Genomic DNA, 21,320 nt, shown 5'->3' with positions numbered 1-21,320 from the left:
AGCACCCCTCCCGGGAGCCCCTCAGCGGCGGCGCCCAGAGCGGGACACGGCGCTCCGGCAAGGCCTCGCCCGACCGAGCGCGCGCGGGCGGGCGGGCGGGCGCCATTCACGGGCCCCGCCGCGCCGCGCCCGCAGCCGTTTCCCGCCCTGAACGGACGGCCCGGGGATTGGCTGCGAGGAGGGGCGGGGCGGGCCCTCGAGTCGCGTGGCGGCGCGCGTCGGAGGCGGCGGCGGCTTTCAGCGGAAGTGGCGCCGAGCGCTGCGTTCCCGCTGGCGGGCCGGGCGGTGCCCTTCCGTGGGGCGGGCCGCAGCGGTGCACGGCCGCCGGAGGAGCGGCTCCCGCAGGGCTCTTCGCGAGCGGGCGGGCGGGCCGGTCTTGTGCGCCGGGCCTCTGCGTAGCATCGCCCCCCACTCCCGGTCGCGGCTTCCAGGGACGCCCCGACGCGCGGGGCGCAGGCGGTCTCTGCACCTCAAGTCGCTTTGCTTTATGCGGAAGCCTTCGAAGGCGAGCAAGTGGGCGATGCCCGCCCGCACTTCGCCCCTCACGCCCGCCAGACACCTGCGGCCCCCGCCCTCCGCTCGCGCGGCTGGACATGCGGTCCGGCTCGGGGACGACCGGTTCGCCTTGTTCCCAGCCAAAGCACAAGGTGCTGGCCTGGGATGAAGCCTCTGGCCATGTCTTTAGGACTGCCCTGTTTCAAACCTGAGGAACTAACTGTGCCAAAATCACCCTGTTGCTGGGCAGACAGTGTGCTAGATTAACATATGAGAAAAGCGCAGAAGTCAGGTGCTCCTATCACAACAGAAGCAAAGATAAGCAGGAAGGAGAGAGCAGTGGCCACTGCACTGGGTGTCACAGGAAAAAAAACCCCATTAGCGCCCTGAAAGTTATGCACTTCATCCCTGGACTGAATGATAACAAACCAATCTCAGTTGAAGGTAGAAGAATGAACAGACTCTCAAGCAGAGCCCAGAGATTGCAAGGGTGGAAATAAGAGTGCAGAGTGTCAGTTAACACATGGACAGGAGTGACACATGAACTACCATTTAACAGGGATTTCTGAAGGACTTTTCACAAAGCCTTTTGCCAAAAATTCTTGAGCAAACAGAGCAACTGTCCTCTTACAGATCAACAGCTAGTTAGAGAAGAGAGAGCAGGGAGTAACAATAAATGCTCAATTCTCCCAATGGAGGGACATAAACAGTGGGATCCCACAAGCCTAAATTGGGAGCCACACTTTTTGACCTATTCATAAATGATCCAGTATCGGGAGTCTCACCAATGAAGCAACCAAGTTTACTGATTATAAAGGGAGCTTGAAACAGAAAGGGACTGTGAGGAGCTCCAAAAGGATCTCGCCAAACTGGGAGAACAGGCATCAAAGAGCAAATGTCACTCGAGGTAAGCAATCGTAAAGTAATGCACTTGGGAAGAAATCACTACGAGTGTAAGCTGGTGAGATGTGAACTAATGGTAACTGACCCAGAAAGAGAGCTTGGGGTTGTGGTGCAAAGCATCAACCCGATGTGCAGGGGGTGTGAAAAAGGCAGATTCCATGTTGGGTACAAATACGCAGCTTCTTGTATCTCGGGTAGTATGCCAGTGTACAGCAGTTGCTGAGGAAGATGGGTAGGAGTGTGCTGTTACACTCTTCTCCAGTCTGTTGGATCCTGTGTGCAGCTCGTTCTGGACAGACAGCTGGACTGGATGGACCACTGGACTAGTTCGGCATTAGGGCTCTTACGTCTTTAAGATGAGGAAAGTGTCTGTCAGCAAAGGAGCTCTAGAGCAGCATCGAAACAAGCCTGTTTCTTGGAGATTTTCTTGCTCCTGCAAATTGAATGCCTTAATTTCATTCATTGTTGCTCAAGTGGAGGACTGACATTCTGAATCCGTCTTACTCTGTGGAGCCAGACAAGGCAACAGCTGGTGCTGGGTTGGGTTTGGAGCCTGTTGCATTCCTCCTCACATTGTCATGAATGAAAGAATTGGTCCACCCTTGAAATTCAGCAGGCGTACTTCACTCTCTGCACACCGGCCCTCACAACTGGCTTGCCCTATGCTGGTAACGCCCATCAGCCCTTGCACCACTCAGCTTGGCTGCGCAGTAGGAACATCCTTCTGCCAAAAGAGGAGGGAGGGAGGGAGGGAAAGTGAGTGCCCCATTTTCATGCCCATATAGAAGGCTGCCCAAGGGATGCACTGCCTTTGGAAGAGGCTTGGGGGCCGAATTCAGCCCCATGAGGAGTGGTGCTGGGCCAGGGCAGAGGACTGTGGGAAGGACAGGCCTGCTGCCTCTGCCTTGCTGGGGCCCTGATGGTCACCTGAGAGCCGTGAGCTGCGGTGACTGCCAACTCTTCCTAGAGGCTCCCTCCTGGGCCTAGACTTTTCGGCTGTCCCCTCTGCCGTCTTGCCAGCTTGGAGAGCTCTGCGTGGATGGCCTAGAGACAGTTCGTGACGTGTTAATCCTTCCTCGCGCAAGGAGCAGGCACATTCTACGGCAGTGGGACGCTCCTTCCTTGAACAATGTCCCACCCACTACGTGGTGACATTGCGGTGCCCCGAGCAAAATAAGTGATTCCTCTTGCAGGGTATAGGTAAGGAAGTGGAGAGCACAACACAGCAGTAAAGAAGGGCCTTCACTGCAGCCTTGTCAGGCATCCCAGAATGGTTGCCCTTGGCCTGGCCTCTCAGCGGGGCCTCCGTTGCCTCACCTTTGTGGCTGGTTCCAGTTGAAGGGCTCTCTTCAGAACAGCCATGGCAGCCTGGTCCTCTCCCCGCTCTGACAACAGCTGAGTAGCAGAGGGAGACGTTACGGAGTAGGCACGGCTCTGCCCTTTCTTTCCCTGCTTTTCTAGGTGTTCACTGCAGCCGTCTTGGGCTTCCTTGCCACTTTGCCCACCTGAGCCCCTTCTTTGCCTCCCCTCTTATAGTTGCTTCCCCCATCCCCAGTGAGCATCTGCCTGGTCAATACCAAGCCTGGTCCTAGAGGACAAACCTCAGCTCCAAATCCCTGCTAGCCAAGATGCTGTTGACAAGCCCCCGTCTGTCCCCCTGTCCCTTGTTGGCCACCATACCTTGCCTTTCCTGTAGAGGGCCCTCACGTTGTCTGGGTCCAGCCGTATCACCTCATGGCAGGATGCCAGGGCCTCATCAAAAAGCTGCAGCTTCAGCTGGGCAGCTGCACAGTTATTGAGGCATTTGACCTGCAGCTCGCGTAGCTCCTCCTCCTCCTCTGGACTCAGATGGTCTGAAGAAAAGTCCATGTGCAATGTTAATTCCTGGAGCCCCAGAACCTGATTTTAGTGGCCAGGCTATTAAGGAGGGAGTACCTTTGGGGTTGGATTGCATTCCTCTCTCGGCAGCCGGAAAGACAGAAATGTTTGCTTGCGAGCTGAGCACCGAGGCTTGGGGGAAACACTCTTTGCAGGGAGGACCGATCCCAGCAACGTTCCTTCCCCAAGCTCATTAGCTGATCCCTAAGCTCACCCAAGAAACGCACGTGCTTCCGGCTTTCCACAGCCAGGGACCGTAGTCGGCTCACCTGTCCCGGACAGGAACAGAACACGCAGAGCCTGCTGATAGGAGTGGAGCGCCCTCTGGTACTCCCCCCGTTCGAAGTGGAAGTTGCCCCACTCTCGGTGTTGGTTGCCTAAGCCGAGGCGCTCCATCACTGGCGAGAGGGCTGGGTCAGGGCTGTCCCGAACCTGTAGCAGGGTCACTTCGTACAGCACCGCGGCATCTTTTGGAATATCAGGCTCTCTGACGGGGGAAGAGAGGCGTGTGGAACATGTCCTCCAGCACTGCTGGCACAGACTCTGCCCTCCATCCCCGGTGGCCCATCAGGAGCAGACCGGGCCATGCCTACCTGCCCAGACAGCCGTAGGCACATGTGGGACTGGCGAGGAAAAAGGCCACTTCTCCCAGCTGCATGGACAGAACGCCAAGCTCCAGGGCCTAGGAGGAACAGCAGGAGAGAAGCCATCCCAGGTGCACCCCCTCCAAGACGCTGGCTTTGTGGGAAGAGCCATTGGGCCCTGGGGGCGGGAGCGTGCCCTCCACTCTGGCCCCTGTGATGGAGCACCGGCAAGACTCTGTGCCCAGTGAGTGGGAGGCAGCTGCAGCTCTGGCCACGGATTCTCCAGCCCTTTCTGTTGGCACAGCGGGGCCAGAAGAAAGGTACAAAACTGAAGTGAAAGCGATGAGTGTGCTCATTGCTTGGACTACCACACGACCCCGTTACTGCAGAGGGGAGCTGTTTCAGAAAGGGCTGCCTTGACAGCACTGATCTGGATCTAGGCAAGGCGGGAGGGCCAAGATGGGTGGCAGCAAAGGTGTCTCGGTTATAGAGAAGAAAAGCCTCTTGGTCACATTAGTCTCCCGGGGGCAGCATGGGCCTGTCCTGGTCCTGACCTGAATGGCTCCCCCCTGGCCTAGGACAAAGGTGAGCTTTGGGTCCTTCTCCACCAGGCTCTGGTCCTCCAGGACTCCCAGCAGCTTCACGGTCACTTCCTGGCCAGGCTGTGGCCGGCTGCTCTCTCCTCGGCCACCTCTCACCAGCCGCTTCCTTAGACTTTTGTCCTCTGGAGGGCAAGAAGGGATGTGTTAGTGAAACTTGGTGAAAAGAGGCGTTGCCTGCCCTCGGTCAAGTGGCAGGGGCATTCCCACTCCCAGCACTTTGAGGCCACCCTGTGAGGCCCTGAAACGGCCTGGGGCCCTCCACATGCCCCATTTCAGAACAGGAAACTGGCCCAGTTCTCTGGCAGCTAGATTCTGCTGCTCCTTCTGGGAAACTTGCCTGACATCCCGACCCCCCTTCCCCAGCAAATGTTTAATTCCCCATTCCGGACAGCATGTAACATTAGTAATTTATTTTTTCTGCACAGCCCGCCTCATTTCCCCAGAGGACCTTCCCTTAACCTGCAACACTACTTGGTTCATCATGGACACAGCCGATGGTGTGGATATGCAGGCAGCACTGCTCGGTCATTTCTGGTGCCCAGCGGGCGCTGTGCTGCCCAGGCAAAGCCAGAGCTTCTCTTTTGGAGGGTGGCTGCTGGTATCTGGGAGAAGGCAGGGAATCTCACAGGTGACTTGAGTTTGCTGCCCCAAAAGACTCATTAAACTGCTCCCAGTGAACAGAAGTGATGAGCCCCTCCTCAGGCCTCAGCCCCACAAACCGACTAGGGCAGTAGGTAGCCTGCAGGCAAGAAGTATGGTGACTGTCCCCCGAGACTGGCTTTGCCTGGTGATGGGTTCGCTAGCCAGGAGCACCAGCTTGCCTAGAAATGCTGCCTCGTAGCCAGCAGCTGTCCTGCAAGAGGCTCAGAGCCACAGGAGGGCTTCATGCCAGGAGGATGCTGCTGCGGGTCGGGGGCATGCATTCTGCTTGGGACTGCAGAACAGGGAGGAAGAGCCCACCTTCGGCACCTGCCCAGGACTCACCCCTGAGGTCCTCCCAGCTGTCAGCAGTGAAGAGCTCCTCAAAGCTGCCTTGCTTTGCTGCTCCCAGCAAGTGCTCCAGTCGCTGGTAGAATGCCTGCTCCTCCTGCCGGGCGTGAGGCGCCTGGATCATGGTGTGTGGCAGCAGGAACTGGACTCTCCGCCTGGGGCAGGGGCTGCCCTCTGCTTTTCGGTCCCTCTCTGCTGCCTGTGGCTGCAGCGACCCAAGCCTGCTCCCAGGTTCTTCCCCTTCCTCCATCCCCTGCTACCTCACCACTTGAGGCAGGCCTAGGAAGGGGGGGGGTGGGGGCTGCTCCTTAGATCTTCCTGGGGCTTAGTTTGTGCTGCATGTTGCATCCAGAGCAGGGCCGGCGGAACAGGAAATTAGAAGCTTGTGGGCTGGCTGTTAATTCCATCTCTGCTTTGGCACAGCGATTATGCTAAGCTCGCCCTGCACCCTGGCTGCTGGATTCAACCCGACTCCCAAGGATCCCTCATTGCACGTGTACATGTAACCAGACCACAACTGTGTTCAGTGAGAATCACTGGCGCTTCAAATCGAATTCTGTGCCAGCATTTCTTCTCTCTTAATAACATGTGCCTATTCTTTAATGTATTACTCTAAAGCGCCTTGCAGTTAAACCTGGAGGGTTCCAAGCACACCTTCTAAGCCTCAGGAGACAGCTGATCGCTAAGTATTTTGCTCGGCTTAGTAAGTGACCTCAGGGTTCAAGGCACACCAAGGGCTGTGGACTTGCCACTGACATACATGCGGCCCAGTGTGTCACTTTGGACTGTGCCTCCCTTCCTATCACAATGATAAAAGAAGGCACGGAGGCAGTGAATCCTCAAGAGCAGAGAAAGAGGGTTTTTCCCCTCATCTTTCCCGAAGCTGGAGGCAAGTTGATCAGACCTGCTTTGAAAGCAGAATTCCTCTGGGGTGGGACCTGTTCTCTCTCGCCTGCATTCGGCCAGGAACAGATGACATCGGTGCTGAGGTGTGCTCCTTTCCAGCTGCACCCGATCTCATGGCTCTTGCAGGACCAGCTCCCCCAGAAGCAAGTTCCATCCAAAATCCCCCTAAGTGGAGGGCTTCCCCTTGGGAAAACTTGATGATCTATGAAGGGATTTGCAAGGGAAGCTGCAGCCCCCTCCCTGCTCCATGGATTACCAACAAATGCTCTCCCTTTAATAGGCTTAGTGATGAGAAACAGGTGGCCAGCAAGCACATTGCCGAGTGCCCCGGCCCAGCGTGGCTCACAGAACGGGGGTCCCCAGTCACGCCAAGCACGTGGCCCTGGATGACCCCCCCAGCCCTCCGGACTACCTGGGCCTGACCTGCTGGCAAGAGAGTGGTGGGAAAGATGCCATGCAGATTTTATCTGGCCCGGCTACAGTGGCCTGACTGCCCTTGGCCCACTTGTGGGCGGAGCTTGGGTGAAATGGGCAACTTGCTGGGGGACACTTCTTTCCATTCCACTGGTACCACGAACTTTCCGGAATAGAATTCATGATGACCTTGGGATGAAGTGACGTGCTGTAAGGTTTCCTTTGAAAGTCACAAGCCTGCTTCTGCAATTAGGACTGGGGAGAGAGCCGTACTGCTTGTGGCATGGGAGGGAGGAGAGCTTGAACTCGATCCTGTGACCTCTCTGCACAATGGATAGAACCCCAGCACTGAGTTGTTTCCCACTCTGGAAGGAACAACATAGAAACATGGTGGGTCAGAAGGGTCTCTCGGACCATCTAGTCTGACCCACAGCTCCACCCTGCTCTGCCCCACAATACCCAACGTCTGGTTGTCCAGCCGTTCCTTGAACACCCTCATTGATGCCCCCCCGCCACCTCCGTGGAAGCCCATTCCATATCTCATGGGCCCTAACTTCCTGGCATCCAGCCTGACACCGGGCTCCTTGCGCTTTGGTTCATTGGACCACACTCTTTCCTCCACTGCAGAGGAGAACAGCTCACAACCCTCTGCTGTGTGTCACCTCTTCACATTCTTGCAGGTCCTTGTAAAATCCCGTCTCCTCCAGGCTGAAAAGACCCAGCTCCCTCAATGTCTGGCTACCATCCTTGTGGCTCTGTGCTGAACTGACTCTAACCTAACCTGGTGGGGCTTCAGCTGCTGCCAATGGAGCATGAGAGGCGGCAGGTGCCCAAGAGGTGGAGGGGCAATCTTGGGGCCTGGTGGGGACTGACTGCACTGCCATAAGGGCATGGCTCCACATTCGGTCTTGAGCCAGCCTTCCCGGTTTTAACAAGCCCGGCAAGTGAGGGCCTGGCAGTGGGTCAGGGTTAGGCCAACAGGCTTCCAACAGGCCCTGGGCAGGTGTAGAGCCCATGAGTGTGATGCAGAGACCGCGAAGAACTGGGGCGATGCAGCACTGCTGGCCTTTGACGGCGAAGCAGTTGTGCAAGTGTAGGCAGCCACTCTGGAGGATTCTACCCCCAGAGAACCTTCTCTGGTTTACTTATCAGGCCCCATGCGCTGCACAGCTCTTGGGTTGTCGCACAAGGAAGTGGCCAGTTGCGCAGTGTTCATTCATAAATGCTAGAGCTTTAGATTCCACTAGGGTTCATCTGCAAACTTAAGAATTTCCTGCCTCTTCCCTGGACTTGATCTGTAATAGGCCAGCCTTGCTAAAATGGGACAAGTGCCCTCATCAGCCATCAGCTGGGAAGGTATTCGATTAACTAGAACAGCCTTTCCCAAGCTGGTATCCCACCAGATGTTTCGGACTGCTGCTTTTGGTTGTAGTAGTTACTTAATACTGCCCCATTCCCAGTCTCCAGGTGGCTTAAATCAACAGTTTAAATTAAACCAACACTGAGTAATACTGACTAGGACAACATATTAAATAAATGGACTCAAGAACTAATCTGGGAAGGTTGGAAGAGGTAACATTTTTAACTCCCTCTTAAAAGTGGAAATTTGGGGCAATTAGATGCATCTCTTCCAGCAGTATATTCCACAGTCCTCTGCACAGTCGACATTAATCTTACCGAAGCAGACTTCAGATTATCCCCAGAGCGCCTTAGCTGGCAAGGCAGAGTATATGGACAAAGGTGTTCCTGAAGGTATTTTGGATCCAAGCCATTAAGGGCTTTAAATGTAATTACCAACTTTGTAGTGAGTCTGGAAACATATTGGCAACCAGTGCAAGGACATTAAATTAGAGGTCTTGTGTGGTCCCTCCACAATGTTGCAGGAGACTAGCCTGGCTGTATACCTTGAATTAGTTGCAGCTTCCAGAGTAGGCACGACGGTAGCCTGATGTGGAGCGCGTTGCGGGAAAAGGGTTTACAGGGGACCACTGCATGCACTACTGTTTTCAGCTCATTCTGCTCCAGGGAGGGATACACTGGGCAAATCAGCCAAAGCTGATAGCAGGTACTCATCCTGTGGCTTCTGAGCTGACCTCGGAAGGGCTAGGTCAAGGCACACAAACTGCAAACAGTCTTTCAGGGGAGTGTGACCCCATCTAGAACCAGGAAACACACTTCTAATCCTTGATTTTGGACCCTTATCGGCAAGCACCTTCATTTCAGTAGTTTTTCTTCATCCAGTCCATTAACAGCTTCAGGCAGTCATTCAGAGAGGAAACTCTAGAAGCAGCCGCAGATGATGGCAAGTAGTAGATTTGGGGGTCATCAGCATATTTACAACATCCAGCTCCACTCCTCCCGATGGCTTCATGCAGATGTTGAACAGCATGGGAGACAGAATGCAGCCCTGTGGGACTCCACAAGTCAGCTCCTTTTCAGATGAAGAGCCGTCTCCCGGCATCACCATCTGGAAATGACCTGAGACATAGGAATAGGACCACCAGCACCTCCAATACCCAACTCCCCCAGATGGTCCAGAAGAATACTACGGTTGATAGTATCAAAGGCCACTGAGATCCAACAGAACCAGAGGGACACACTCCCCCAGTCAATTTTGAGTCATGGATCATGGACTAGACTAGGGCAACCAAAGCAGTCCCAGCTCCATGCCCCACTCTGAAGCCAGTTTGAAATGCATCAAGAAAATCAGCCTCACTCAGAACGGCCTGGAGCTGGAGATCCCACCCCCTCAATCACTTTACAAGGCAATGGCATGTTTAAGACTGGTCTAGAGTTGTTAAGGTCTGGGGCGGGGGATCAGTTTAGGTTTCTTGAGGGGCTGTACACTAGCCTCCTTCAGGCAGCCCACCCTTTTAGAAGGTGGCACTGATGACAAGGCTTAATAGCTCCCGCATTGCTTCCACCCTGCTGGACTACTAGCCAAGATGGACATGGATTGAGAAGGCAGGTACTACCCGAGCTGACAGCAGCAGCAGAGAAAAACATCTGAATGGCACCGGGTTGGGGAAAGAGCAGCCCTAGGTCCCCCCCAGACTAGACTTACCTGTAAATACAAAAGCTGCCTCTGGCCCAAAAAAACCAAGCTAGGCTATGAAACCAGCTAGCTGCTTCAGCAGAATTTCCTCCACAGCTGCTAATATGCCTTTTATTGAGCTTGGGTAAATTGTAGCTTTGTTACCCTCAATTCAAACAAGTGCTAGAAACCCTGTCCTCACAAAACTTTGAGCATGTCTAGTTTTAGCTGTTAGGGTGCAGCATTCGCTTCAAGTTTTGAGGCATGTAAGCAGGCTTTTCCTATATGAAGCCTAGCATCTGGAAAGGATAGAAGTATGGCCAAGACGCATGTTCAAAGAGAAGCAAATCCTCCAACTCCCGGTAGGCCCCTGGCAGCACAGCTGGGACTTGTAGACTTCTGTCTGAACTCACCAAGTGTCATCCTATAAACATTTATCCAGGAGTAAGTCCCATTGGTCTTAAGGATTGACATCTGTAGGAATGTAGTATAGATGAGACTTCCCTGATCACTGGCTGCCGAGTGTGATGCTGAAGCCACGCCCCCACAAATGCAGATTCCTCTGGCAGGTCTTCACACAGACAAGACTGCTTCCTCCCTCCCATAAAGAACCACCACCAAAGACTGCTGCAGGCTACATGCTCATCCTTGGGGAAGGAAGGAATCCTAATGAGACTTCACTTGCAGAGCTGGACTGCCGACTTACTGCGCAGTATCTCAGGCAGGGCCTCTGGCAGGGCCACCTCCAGAGGCTGAAGAAGCATCGTTGGGGCCTAAGGGTCATTTATTGATTCACTTCTCAAAATGTACAAAAAATTAGAAAACAAGCCCTCCCCAATCCCCACCCACACACAGCAACCAGTCCAGGGCATTCATGGCAAGTGCAGCTAAGAGATGAGGGGGCAGAACTTAAACAGAACAGCAGCAGCTGGTTCCCCCCGCCCTCAGTGGCTTCGCTTTCCAACAGCATAGGCTGCACTACAAGGCCCTGGCCTCCAGGCGCGGCCGCAGGGCTCCTCTGTGGCTAAGGTGATGCTAAGGCCCCTCACAGATCCTCCTTGGGTGCCACCTTCTTCTTCTTCTTGGGTTTCTCGTCCTCCTGCACAATGGGTGGGTACGTGGCCTCCCGCTTCAGGTAGCTGATGAAGTCACTCACCTCACGCCCTCCCTGCCAAAAGAACAGACGTGAGGCACAGGAGAACGCATGCCACTGCTCGACTCGGCACTCCTTGTGGCGGCCGTCTGGGACACCTCACCACATGCAGTGTCAACTGGGGGGAAAACACAGCTTCCATGCAGTAGGGCCCAGTAGCCTGAAGGAGAGAGGGGCTTCCTTGGAATCTCACGCTAGAAAGCCTTTCACAGGCCTGACAACTCACCTCATATTTCTTTGGATTCTGCTTGCTGCCCGCAGGAGAGAAGTAAATTGTGGGGAACCTACGGAGGAGAAAGAAAATAATTTTGCTGTTTTGGAGCTGCCTTGCAGGGAACAGAGGCCCAGCCATGCCACAGACCACCCAACACAACCATCCTTCAAGGCAGCAGTGCCACAAGTGGCTCTGAAACAGTTTTATGCATTCAATACCAGCCACCAAGCAGAGCGTGTACTTACCCTCGGACTTCATAGGGAGAAGGCACGTCATTGGCTGTGGCGTCCATTTTGGCTATAAGGATGTTGGGGTCTTTGCTGAGCTGTTGAAATACAAACCAGTAAAAAATGCAGCAGGCAACAGCTGGCTCCGGCCAGAGGCTTGGCCAGCAAAGCAGTGCTCCCCTTGGGGCTGTTTCTCCATGCCCAGAAAACTGCTTGCTGCCAGCCATTCTGCTCCAGGCCTCTGCCTTCCACAACTGATCAACAGGAATCTCCATGCCCCCCTGCTGGCCTACCTTCTCTCCTAGCTCCTTATATTTGGGTTCCATGTTCTTGCAATGCCCACACCAAGGCGCATAGAACTCCACAAGCACGTCCTTGCCCTCAGCATTTACAATTTCATCGAAGTTCTCAGCCACAACCACCTAGGGAGAAAGCACATAGGCTCCAATCAGCCTCTGAAATGTTACACTGAACTCACCCTTCCTGGACGCAGTGGCTAACTTTAGGCTCTTTTTAGGAGGAAGCTCAAACTGAAACAGCTCCCACCTTCACGGGACCATCGTTGCTTTCTGGAATAGGCTCCGATTTCAGGTATCTTTTCAGCTTTCCATCAAAATAATCCTGAAGGAATCTTTCCAAGGCCTTCCCATCACGGCTGCAAATCAGAACAAGAAAACTGTTTCAACCAGTTCATCCCATGTATGTGCCACCTAGAAGCACTGCAGACACCCGGACTGCAAAACCGCTGGCTTTTACCGGTTCTGGGGATGTCAAGTTGGAAAAATTCAGTCAACACAGTCTCTTTTCACCAAAGTATTCCAAAAACAGTTCACAGCCCATCTTCTCCCCTCAGCAAAAAGTGTACTTGTGTGTGTATACCCTTTGCCACTGAACTAAAGTGATAAGACATGTGTAAAGCGAACAAGAGACAAACAGCTTCACTTACGAGAATTCCTCCTGCATGGCGTATTTCTCTCCCTTGGCTGTCCTGATAGCAACCAAAGGAACATCACCAGTGGAGCCATCCAATCCAAACTCAGACAGCTCATGACCAAAGGTTTTCCGACTAGCAACAGCAAAGTTCAGTTTATGTCCAGCGTCCAGAAAACTCTTGGCAACCTTTATCACTCTGCAAAACATCAATACAAGTTCTCATTGATTTACATGAGATCTACTAAATTAGTTAGAATCAACCCTGACAAGTTCCCTCACCCTGGAAGGAGTCCATTCCATTTGGTGTAGAATTTTGGCTCTTCACTATGAGATGACTATTTGTACAATAATGGAATTAAGTGTTGAGAGGAGCCTAGTGGAGCCCTTAATGTTGTCAGGGGACCACTAGCGGCAATCAAGAGAAAAAAAATGCTTCTGAGCCAGGTCACATTCTCAAGCCATTTATACTCCCAATAAAAATCAACAATTTAGCTCAACAGTAGTATCTTTCTTTCTTATACAGCCCCACCACCCTAGTCAGGAGCTATTTGCACTCTTGAACCCCCTGTGCTTCTCTGTGCTCCATGAAGACCCAGGGGGAAAAAAATTGGCAGCTTGCTTCAGTGCAGGAAAAGTCAACCTTGGTTCTTTCTGAGCAAGCTACATTTGACCCTTTTAGCATTCTGTAGCACTAACATCCCTTTGTAGAGGGAAAACACTGCCATTTCTTAACTGCTGAATCTGGTAAGGATAACACCAAAGACTGGCATAACTAGTTTGGTGTGGTGGTTAAGAGTGTGCAATTGTGAGCTAGGAGATCTGGGTTCTGGTTCCCACTCAGCCATGGAGCTAACTGGGTGATCTTGGGCCAGAGACTCTCAGCTCAACCCAGGGTTGATGTGAGGATGAGAATGAAAGGAGAATTATGGGAGGTGCCTTAAGTTCCTTGAAAGGAAAAAAGGCAGGGTATAAATATAGTAATAGTAGTAAAAAGTGTTTGATAAAAAAGGAAAAGTGTTTGATAGAGAACAGGACTAAAGGGTCTTAGAGAATTAATTATCTTTTTCTTTGGGATCCCAGCTCCAGTCCTTCTCTGTTCTGATGACTTGGGAAGAAATGCTCACCTCATCTCTAGCCTATCTTTAGAAGTCCCATATCTCTACTCTCTTGTTTACTGTGGGGGAATGGTTATGGCCTAACCGATTACTGCAGCTGCTTGGAGTTGGAGTGTTCCTTCTGGAAAGGAACGTCTCTGTGGCCCACTACCCAGCATGCCTATGTTTGAGCAATTATGCAACACTTCCAGCCTGCCACAATGCTGCAGAGTAGCCACAAGGGATGTGGCCCCAAAGGTGCTTCACAATGAGTATACACTACAACCAAAATCAAGAACTCCCACAAATCTAATGCACACACCAGAAATTACTATTCAACAATTGTTTTGTAAATGACTGCTGTGAAGGGAATTACCAATGTTTGTATTTTCTGCATTTCAATTTCCTCCAGTTGCCATATTCGCAATTCCTACCTCCCCACACACACAAAAACACAGAAACACACACAGTCACTCATGCATGGACTGCAGTGCACAGAAACTGTAGCTGATTTACCAGCCTGTACAAGACTCCTTTAACATTCTGAAAAGCAGGCTGGTGTGGTTGCAGTGGTTAGAGTCTTGGATTGGGACTCGGAGGTTCCAGGGTCCAGTCCCCACTCATCAGTGAGGATCACTGGGTGATTCTGAGCCACTCACCACCACTCACTCCAGCCTACCCTACAGAGTTTTGTGATGATAAAATGGAGGAAAAATATGTAAGCTGCCTTATTGTGTCTATGAATGTAACAAAGAAATAACTTGGAGTTCTCGGCTTGCAGTTTAACCAGTGCTCCAACTTTAGCCAGAAAGGCGACGTTTCACAAGAGAGTCATTGCTATATTCTCAGTGGGCAGAAGGGTCTCACCTGTTGCGCCAGTAGTTCGAACCCTTGGGATTCTTTTCATAGTCCACGTCATAATAAGCCACCAGCAGGTCCTTCCCTTGCATCAGCTCCTTGTTGTCTTCTGTCATATGTGGGCAGATACCGAAGCTAAAACAAAGCAGGAGACCCCGCTTTAATGCATGGCTCGTATCTTGGAGCAAGGCACAAGTATAAATCTACAGAAGTGTCAACTTACTTGTTGTCCTGAATAAACTTCTTAATCTTGCCAGTAGTGATCTTGTCCTCTGTGTAACGCACAAAGCTGTCTTCAAATTTGTTTTCCAGGTGTGGGGGACGGAACAGTATGATGCCCCTGTGAAGAGATGACTGCTGTGGCTTAACAGTTACATCTGCTACGTTCAGCCCCTAGACGGGGCTACTGGCTCGCTCAACACAGCCTTGCGACTCAGTAGGATGCCTGCTGTCTCAACTGCTATCTATTCCCTCAGGAAGCATTACATGACAGGCAGCAAGCATCTCAAGCTCTGACTTGTCTGCTCCCTGCAGGTAAACAAGCAGAAACCAGCCCAGAAGTGGCTTGGGAGTTTGTGCTGGAGTTAAATATGACAGTATGGAAGAGGCAAGCCACTGCATTGCAAAAACAACTAAACTGCAGAGCTCCTGCATAGAACTAGTTAGCTCAGCCCAGCAATTACAGCCTCAAGTTTTTTGGCTGGGATTGGAACGGCTGCATTTAAAGCTCTTTTCGAAGAACAATCTTTCTTGGGGGAAACTGAATATAAGGAGCTCTCTGTTCAGGTAAGCCCACCTCTGAAGTTTGTCCTAGCAAAGCACAGTTCCTGTATGCAGGTTCCCCTTCTCCTCATTCAGTCACGTATCTCCCATTGCTGAGAAACACTGGCTTCCTCAGGCTAGGAAGCAGTAGCAATGGGGGAAAACTTGGATCAGCCCACTCCCTCCTATCCCATGGATCTGTGGCATGGGCTGGGAGTGTACACTCCTCTCTTGTATCAGGGTCCCCCAGTTCAGCCAGTGAGCTGGAAGGAAGCCATTGCCCTCCAGTACTCACTTCGGACAGCCAGTCCCCGAGAGCAGTCCCCTCCCGCAAAAAACCAGGCCCAGGCCTACACCCACTGGCCAGCCAACGACAAGCTGAAAAGGGAGACAGACGCTCCGTTCATTCCTTCTTTGTTTTTGGGACTCTGTAGAAGTGCAAACTAGAATTTTCAGGAATGCAGAGTGAAACACTTGACCTAGTATTCCCAACACAATAAGCCACACAGCACAAGGAGAAAATCAGTTTTTTTTTACAAACCCTGGCAGCAAGTATTTTTGGTTTCTTTTCTCCCTGCATATTGCTTTTATTTTTGAAGACTGCAGAAAATAGCTGTCAAGCCACCTTTTGCAATCTGCATTTTGGTAGCTACAAGCAGCTTTCCCAAAGTGTCCCAGTTGTAAGTGGGAGAATCTACACTTTTCAAAAAGTAATTTTTGGTGCTCCCCACCCCTTCTACTTTTTTCCCCCTGGAAATTGCAAAAGGTTACTGCAGAGAGCGGTAAGCAGCTTCTACCCCAGCAGCACCTAGAAGAATTTGCCTAGGACAATTTAAAAAGGGTACAGGAATGCACACACACAAAAAAAAAAAATATTTTAACTGCAGTTATGCAAAGGTGTTTGCTTATTTACAACCTACAATGTGGCTTTCAAGCGTCTACTCTTGACTGCTCAAAAAAAGCAAACTATCAAGAAATAACACAGCTGCAAAATATCTTTGTCTGAAGAAGGGCGTTTTTCCAGATTTACACCCAATTCTAGAAAAAATCATTTTTGGTTTGTCTTCTTTATTCTCTACAGGGGAACAAAGTTTGGACTTTGCCATGAGCCTGTATGTCAGGGTGTTCCCAACCTGGCATTTCAGGAGTGTGTCAAAGAGAAAGGTTCACCAAAAATTATCCTAATAACTACATTATTTATTGTCATTTTGTTTGCATTCGAATTCAGTTCTCTTTTGTCAATCAAGACAAAATCTAGGAATCATCTGAATCCAAAGGCAGACCTGCAGATCACAATCAGCAAGGAAGTTCCATGTTTTGACAAAATTGTAAATGAGAAGCAAGATCAAAGAAGTAATTGAATTTTATGATCACAACTGAAACTGATTTTACTGTTTACAGTTATTTCTAATTGCTTGATTTATATTTGAATTTTATGCATTGAGTTAAAAGCTGATTTTTTTACTTCAACCACATACAGTACCCACAGCACTGAATGTGGTTGAATTTGTGGCTCAAACATTAGAAATTTGACTTCATCCTCAAATGTAGTATCATTTTTGTAGGGAAGGCAAACATAAATCAAACATTTTCTAGGGGTGTGAGGCATAGAAAAGGTTGAGAACCTCTGCTTTATGTACTCCAGTAAGTGTTTCCTAACGACTTCTAAAAAGAATAGCTTCGGACAGATAGCTGTCAGAAATTTGAATCCCTTTACAGAAAGTTATGAGTAGTAATCAGGCAGATTTAAACTTGGGCAGAATAAGTCCAAATGTTGCTCTCTCATGGAAAATAAAGTGGGCTCTCCCACCCAAAAATAAGAATTATGCTCAGAACTGGAAATAAAACTCCTCAAACCCAATTTTTGCTCCAAAAGACAACTCCCCCATTTATAGTGCACCCATCTAGTCTGGAACGAAGTTGGTCCTTGTGCTGAAAAAGTTTCCACCCTCTGTTCTAGCCATGTGGACTTCTGAAACTTGTCTTGTTGCTTTCTTTCTATTTTAGCAGAAACATTAGTAGCATATACTGAACACTTACTCTCCATCTGGCTCATATTTCTTGATTAGTTCCTCATCACCAGTGTGTGCAAAGCGATAATGGTCTCGCAAGTTGCTTGCTGCTTTCATGAACTCTGAATGGGCATCTCCAAACAACTCCTTGAAGAACCCTGCGAAGCATCATAAGGAACAAAAATGACAGTACAAAAGCAGATCAGTAAAAGTTATTCTAACTCCTAGTCACAAGGAACCTCTCAGTCTACCCAGACCAGTTACATGAGGCCAGATCTCCAAATTCAATCCACACTCTTCCCTGGACTCTTAATGTTTGTAGCTGCTGGAAAATTGGAAAATGGCAAGTTCTCATTGAAGGGGCTGCAGTGACCCAGAATGCAACAGAAGCCACAATAGAGCACAGTTCAAAGTTGCTGAGGGGCCAAAGTACATCTGTGGTCTACAATGCTCGACACTGGACACGGCAGGTTCACTGCCCGTTTGCCCACCACATACTAGAAAGAACTGGTTCCCCAAACTACTTACCCACCACAGCGGGATCCTTTTCACTGATGAATTTCTCAAACCCATCAGCACGGAGAGGGACAGAGGCAGGCCCAGCCTGTTTCTTCAGATGGCTCACAATTCCATCTTGAAGGAAAGTTTCGTGGAGACACAAGTGCATCAGTATTGCTCAGACAACACTTCTTACGTGGCACATTGTTTAAACCTACATTCTATTAAGCCCCATATTAAGGATGCAGCAGAAATGGCCAATCAGGGCCCCTTCCGCATTACATGACTACAAACCAAGCACTGCAACAATCAAAAACCTGAGTCCCTTTTCCTTACCAGCTGTCCTTGGTCCATCATAACTCCCTGACTCTTCCCCATTCCTAAAGATCTTGAGAGTTGGATAGCCACTCACTCCATATTTGTTACAGGTCTCCGAATTTGCTGTACAGTCAACCTGAAAAAAAAAGCCAAGTGAGTGCTTAAAGGACTTGCTTTCAGCTCTTACGTTTTCAGCAATATATAACTGCACCAATAAGAGTGCAATCCATGCTCAACAGGAACTTTTTCCTCATGAGTGAAATGAAACAATCGACCAGCAGACAAAAACAAAAAGGCTATTTTCCCCCATCTTGCGCTCCATGACAGTCTTATCTTTATTGCTCATCAAGTAGCTGATATGATAGTATACTAACTAAAAGCTGCATCTTACCCACAAACTAATCTTTTGACATTTACTTCTGGAGTTCTGCCCAGAAACACATTGCAAAACTAACCTTAACAAGAGGTACTATTCCTTTTAATCTGGTGGCAGCAGATTCATACTCTGGCGCAAGACGTTTACAGTGTCCACACCTACAAGATAAAGTTGGTTATGCTGTTACTATGCTTCTACCTTATGGCACCAATGATTACTGCTGATCTAAACTGCCATGTTTCAAGACACTTTAAGAGTAGTCTAGCCACACCTCACTGTTAAAAGCCCCGATACTGGAGTGCCCAAGGTCCATCTGGGCCAGCATTCTTTTCTCACTGGTCAACCGATCCCCTGTGAGAGCCCCGGACAGGACATGAACAAAAATAGCAGCCCCCCTCCGCCTGTGCTCTCCAGCATCTCCTATTTGCCCCCGAGACTGAAAGACTAAAAAGTACATAGTGCTTTGATCAGTGGCAATTACATTCTTACTGTCTCCTTTACAAGTTCTCCAAGTAAATGTCCATCCCTAGAAAACTAGTCATTTTCACCTACTTGTAGAAATGCCTTACGGTCGGCTTCATGAAACCCCTCTGGGTCTACTAATGAAATACAAGAAGAATCTCTCCCTATGCGCTGTCACCACACTGTGCAGTTGTGCACACCTGAACAAATCCCTTGCTTCCCTCCACAAGGTAACACACCCAGTCACTGTAACCTCTCCTCTTAAGTTTTGATTTCAAATCTTTTCCTAATTGTGTCCACCATGGAATCTGCCCTTTTCACAGCAAGCACGCACCAGACTGTTTTCTGCCGGAACTCTGAGGTATCTTTCTTGGTTCATCCTTGTCAGCTCAGATCCCATCGGCTTATAGGCCAAGTGGGGATCTTGGGTTTTTTGCCCCACCATGCAGCCTACAATTGCTTGTACTGAACCACGTTTGCCATTCTGATGCATGCCTTCCCAGTTTGGGGCGATCTTTCTGGAGCGCCTCGCAACTCCTTGTTTTAGCCACCCTAAATAACCTGCTGTTCTCAGAAAAAGCCAGTGCGCAGCTCAGAGCACAAGCAACGCACGGCCAAGAAAGCCATCCATGCCGCAGGAACGTTAATATTCCACGACCCCCGGAGAGTTCCGGCACCCTCTCCAGCCGCGCCTGCCCACCGCCGCCTCTGCAGGGCTCGCCCCCGCACTCCTCGGGGCGACTTTTGCGGGACCCGCAGAGGCGCCGGCCGACCGCGGCTCCAGCGAAGAGCTCCCAGCCAATCCCGCGGGTGACCCCTCGCACCAGCCACTCAGGAGCAGCCACGGCAAAAAGGCTCCGCCCACCAAGCGGCTGCCCCACTGCACGCCGGGGGCTGTAGTCCCTACAACCGAGACACCGAGCCCGCCTGACGCTGCTTTCAGGAAGCGCCCGCGGCGCCGTGCCCGCGAATGTCTTCAGCCTCCCACCGGTTTCTGAGGCGTCCCGGCCGCTCTGTCCCCCGCGGCCACGCCAGCCCCGCCGCGCGAAGCTAGAGCTTTCCAGCCGAGCGCTCTACCCGTGGAAGCCCGGTCCGGGCAAGAAGCACGTCGGCGGAGTCCCGCCGTGCGGCAGCAAGCGAGGCAGCCCCAGAAAGGTCAAGCGCCCGCCCGCCCGGCCGCGGATCGAGGGGCGGTGCACGTGCCCCCTTCCCCGCGGGTGGGCGAGCCAGAGGCGCGTTCCGCAGACCCCGGGGGCGCGCGAGATCTCGGGCGCGGCGGAGGCGCGCCCCACCCACCAGGGCGCGTAGAACTCGACGAGGGCGACGCTGCGATCGGCCAGGCCGCTATCGAAGTCGTCGTCGCTGAGCTCGATCACGTCGGAAGCGCGGCCGGGCCGCGGCACCAAGGCGAGCAGCAGGACGAGGAGCAGCACCTCCATGAGGGTCAGTCGCCGATGGTCGCGCGGAGGGCGGAGCGGTGAGGCACGGGCAGGCGAAACGGGTCCGGTAGCGGCGACTTTCGCTTTCTCTCGCCCTCGCCTCAGTGGGAAGCTAAAGAGGAGCCGGAAATCCCGCCCCCTTGGGGAGACAGGCCGGATCTGCAGTGTGGCAGCCGTTCATTGGCCGGCGCCGGGAGGAGGGGCGTTCGCCGAAAGAGGCGGGACGAGCCGGAGGAGGTCGCCATAGCGACGCCGCAGGGGTCCGTCGCCGCCTGCAGCGCCGTGCTGGCCGCTGCGGGGTCACCCGCACCCGCTGCCCGCCGTGCCAGGCGCGCTCCGCAGCCGGGCCCAGCTCCGCTCCTGCTGCCCGAGGCGCGCGGGAGCGAGGGCGCGGTGCGCCGCCTCTGCGACGTGCTTTGTTCGCCGAGAGGTGGGCCGCAGGGCGGCTGCCTCGAATGGGAACCCCCACTTCCAGCCCAGGAAGGCCGGCGGCGGAACGGGGCTCCAGCTGTGACATGCGAGGGCAGGCCCGCGCTTCCCGGGTTGCCTTCCCGGGGATTTCACCTCATCCGACCCCAAAGCGACCCCTTCAGCCCTGCGCTCGCTGCTGCTGTCTTCCCCCGCAGGCGAGCCAGCCATCAAGCGCGGGCTAAGGTTGGGGTGCACAGTGTCGCCATTGCTCGCCAAAAGTCCGTCTCCTCGACTTTCAGTGAACAACGCTTATTTCAATGCCAGAGCGGTGGCTGTTTCTTCTGCTTGCTGCACAGGCCCCAAATAGGGAGAAACTCGGGAAAGTCCACCAGTTAACAGCCCTATTTGCGGTCCTGTCTTGCCTATCAGGTAGCACTCCTGGGCCTAAATATGAACGGTTGGTGACAGTTTTACAACTCTTGGCTCAGCTCAGTCACCTGGCAAGAACTGGAGCCCTAGCAGCGCTTGATGTGCCCTGTTGGAAAGGCTCTGTGCCATCCTGAATGGAATAAGTGCCAGTCTGGCTGTTTGGTAAATAAGCTCTCCAACCAGAAAGAGCAGCATTTATGGGTCGGCACAACTCCCGCTGACACCTGTCCTGGTGGCTTGGAAAAACAGTCTGCGGTGAAGAAGGTGTCTGTCAGGGGCACCAGCAGCTACTTTGAAAGATCCAGCCCAGGAGCTCCAGTGGTAGCTG

The 21,320-nt window shown here is 52.0% G+C and overlaps 2 protein-coding genes across 2 annotated transcripts; both read right to left on the bottom strand.

The window, feature by feature from the left end:
* Nucleotides 1-1,342: 1,342 nt before the first annotated feature.
* On the bottom strand, nucleotides 1,343-5,584 carry LOC123030754 (peptidyl-prolyl cis-trans isomerase FKBP8-like). The gene is made up of 8 exons (XM_044444909.1): nucleotides 5,447-5,584; nucleotides 4,415-4,584; nucleotides 3,870-3,958; nucleotides 3,546-3,763; nucleotides 3,079-3,251; nucleotides 2,716-2,793; nucleotides 2,326-2,442; nucleotides 1,343-2,122 (listed from the first exon to the last, which is right to left on the bottom strand). Exons 1-7 carry the CDS (start codon nucleotides 5,574-5,576, stop codon nucleotides 2,362-2,364), a joined length of 939 nt encoding a protein of 312 aa, XP_044300844.1. The 5' UTR covers nucleotides 5,577-5,584; the 3' UTR covers nucleotides 1,343-2,122; nucleotides 2,326-2,361.
* A 4,988-nt stretch (nucleotides 5,585-10,572) lies between these two features.
* On the bottom strand, nucleotides 10,573-20,791 carry PDIA3 (protein disulfide isomerase family A member 3). Its single transcript, XM_044444865.1, has 14 exons — nucleotides 20,463-20,791; nucleotides 20,010-20,291; nucleotides 18,331-18,409; nucleotides 17,894-18,011; nucleotides 17,588-17,692; nucleotides 17,088-17,217; nucleotides 14,509-14,625; nucleotides 14,295-14,420; nucleotides 12,347-12,529; nucleotides 11,947-12,055; nucleotides 11,694-11,822; nucleotides 11,419-11,498; nucleotides 11,186-11,243; nucleotides 10,573-10,974 (listed from the first exon to the last, which is right to left on the bottom strand). The coding sequence occupies exons 1-14, from the start codon at nucleotides 20,789-20,791 to the stop codon at nucleotides 10,852-10,854; spliced, it is 1,968 nt and encodes a 655-aa protein (XP_044300800.1). The 3' UTR covers nucleotides 10,573-10,851.
* Between the last annotated feature and the right edge of the window lie 529 nt (nucleotides 20,792-21,320).

The sequence above is a fragment of the Varanus komodoensis genome, unplaced genomic scaffold (assembly GCF_004798865.1).
Source record: "Varanus komodoensis strain SLA01 unplaced genomic scaffold, ASM479886v1 scaffold46_1, whole genome shotgun sequence".
NCBI lineage: Eukaryota > Metazoa > Chordata > Lepidosauria > Squamata > Varanidae > Varanus > Varanus komodoensis.
The sequence above is the reverse complement of the archived record's forward strand: the minus strand, read 5'-3'. Positions and strand labels throughout refer to the sequence as shown.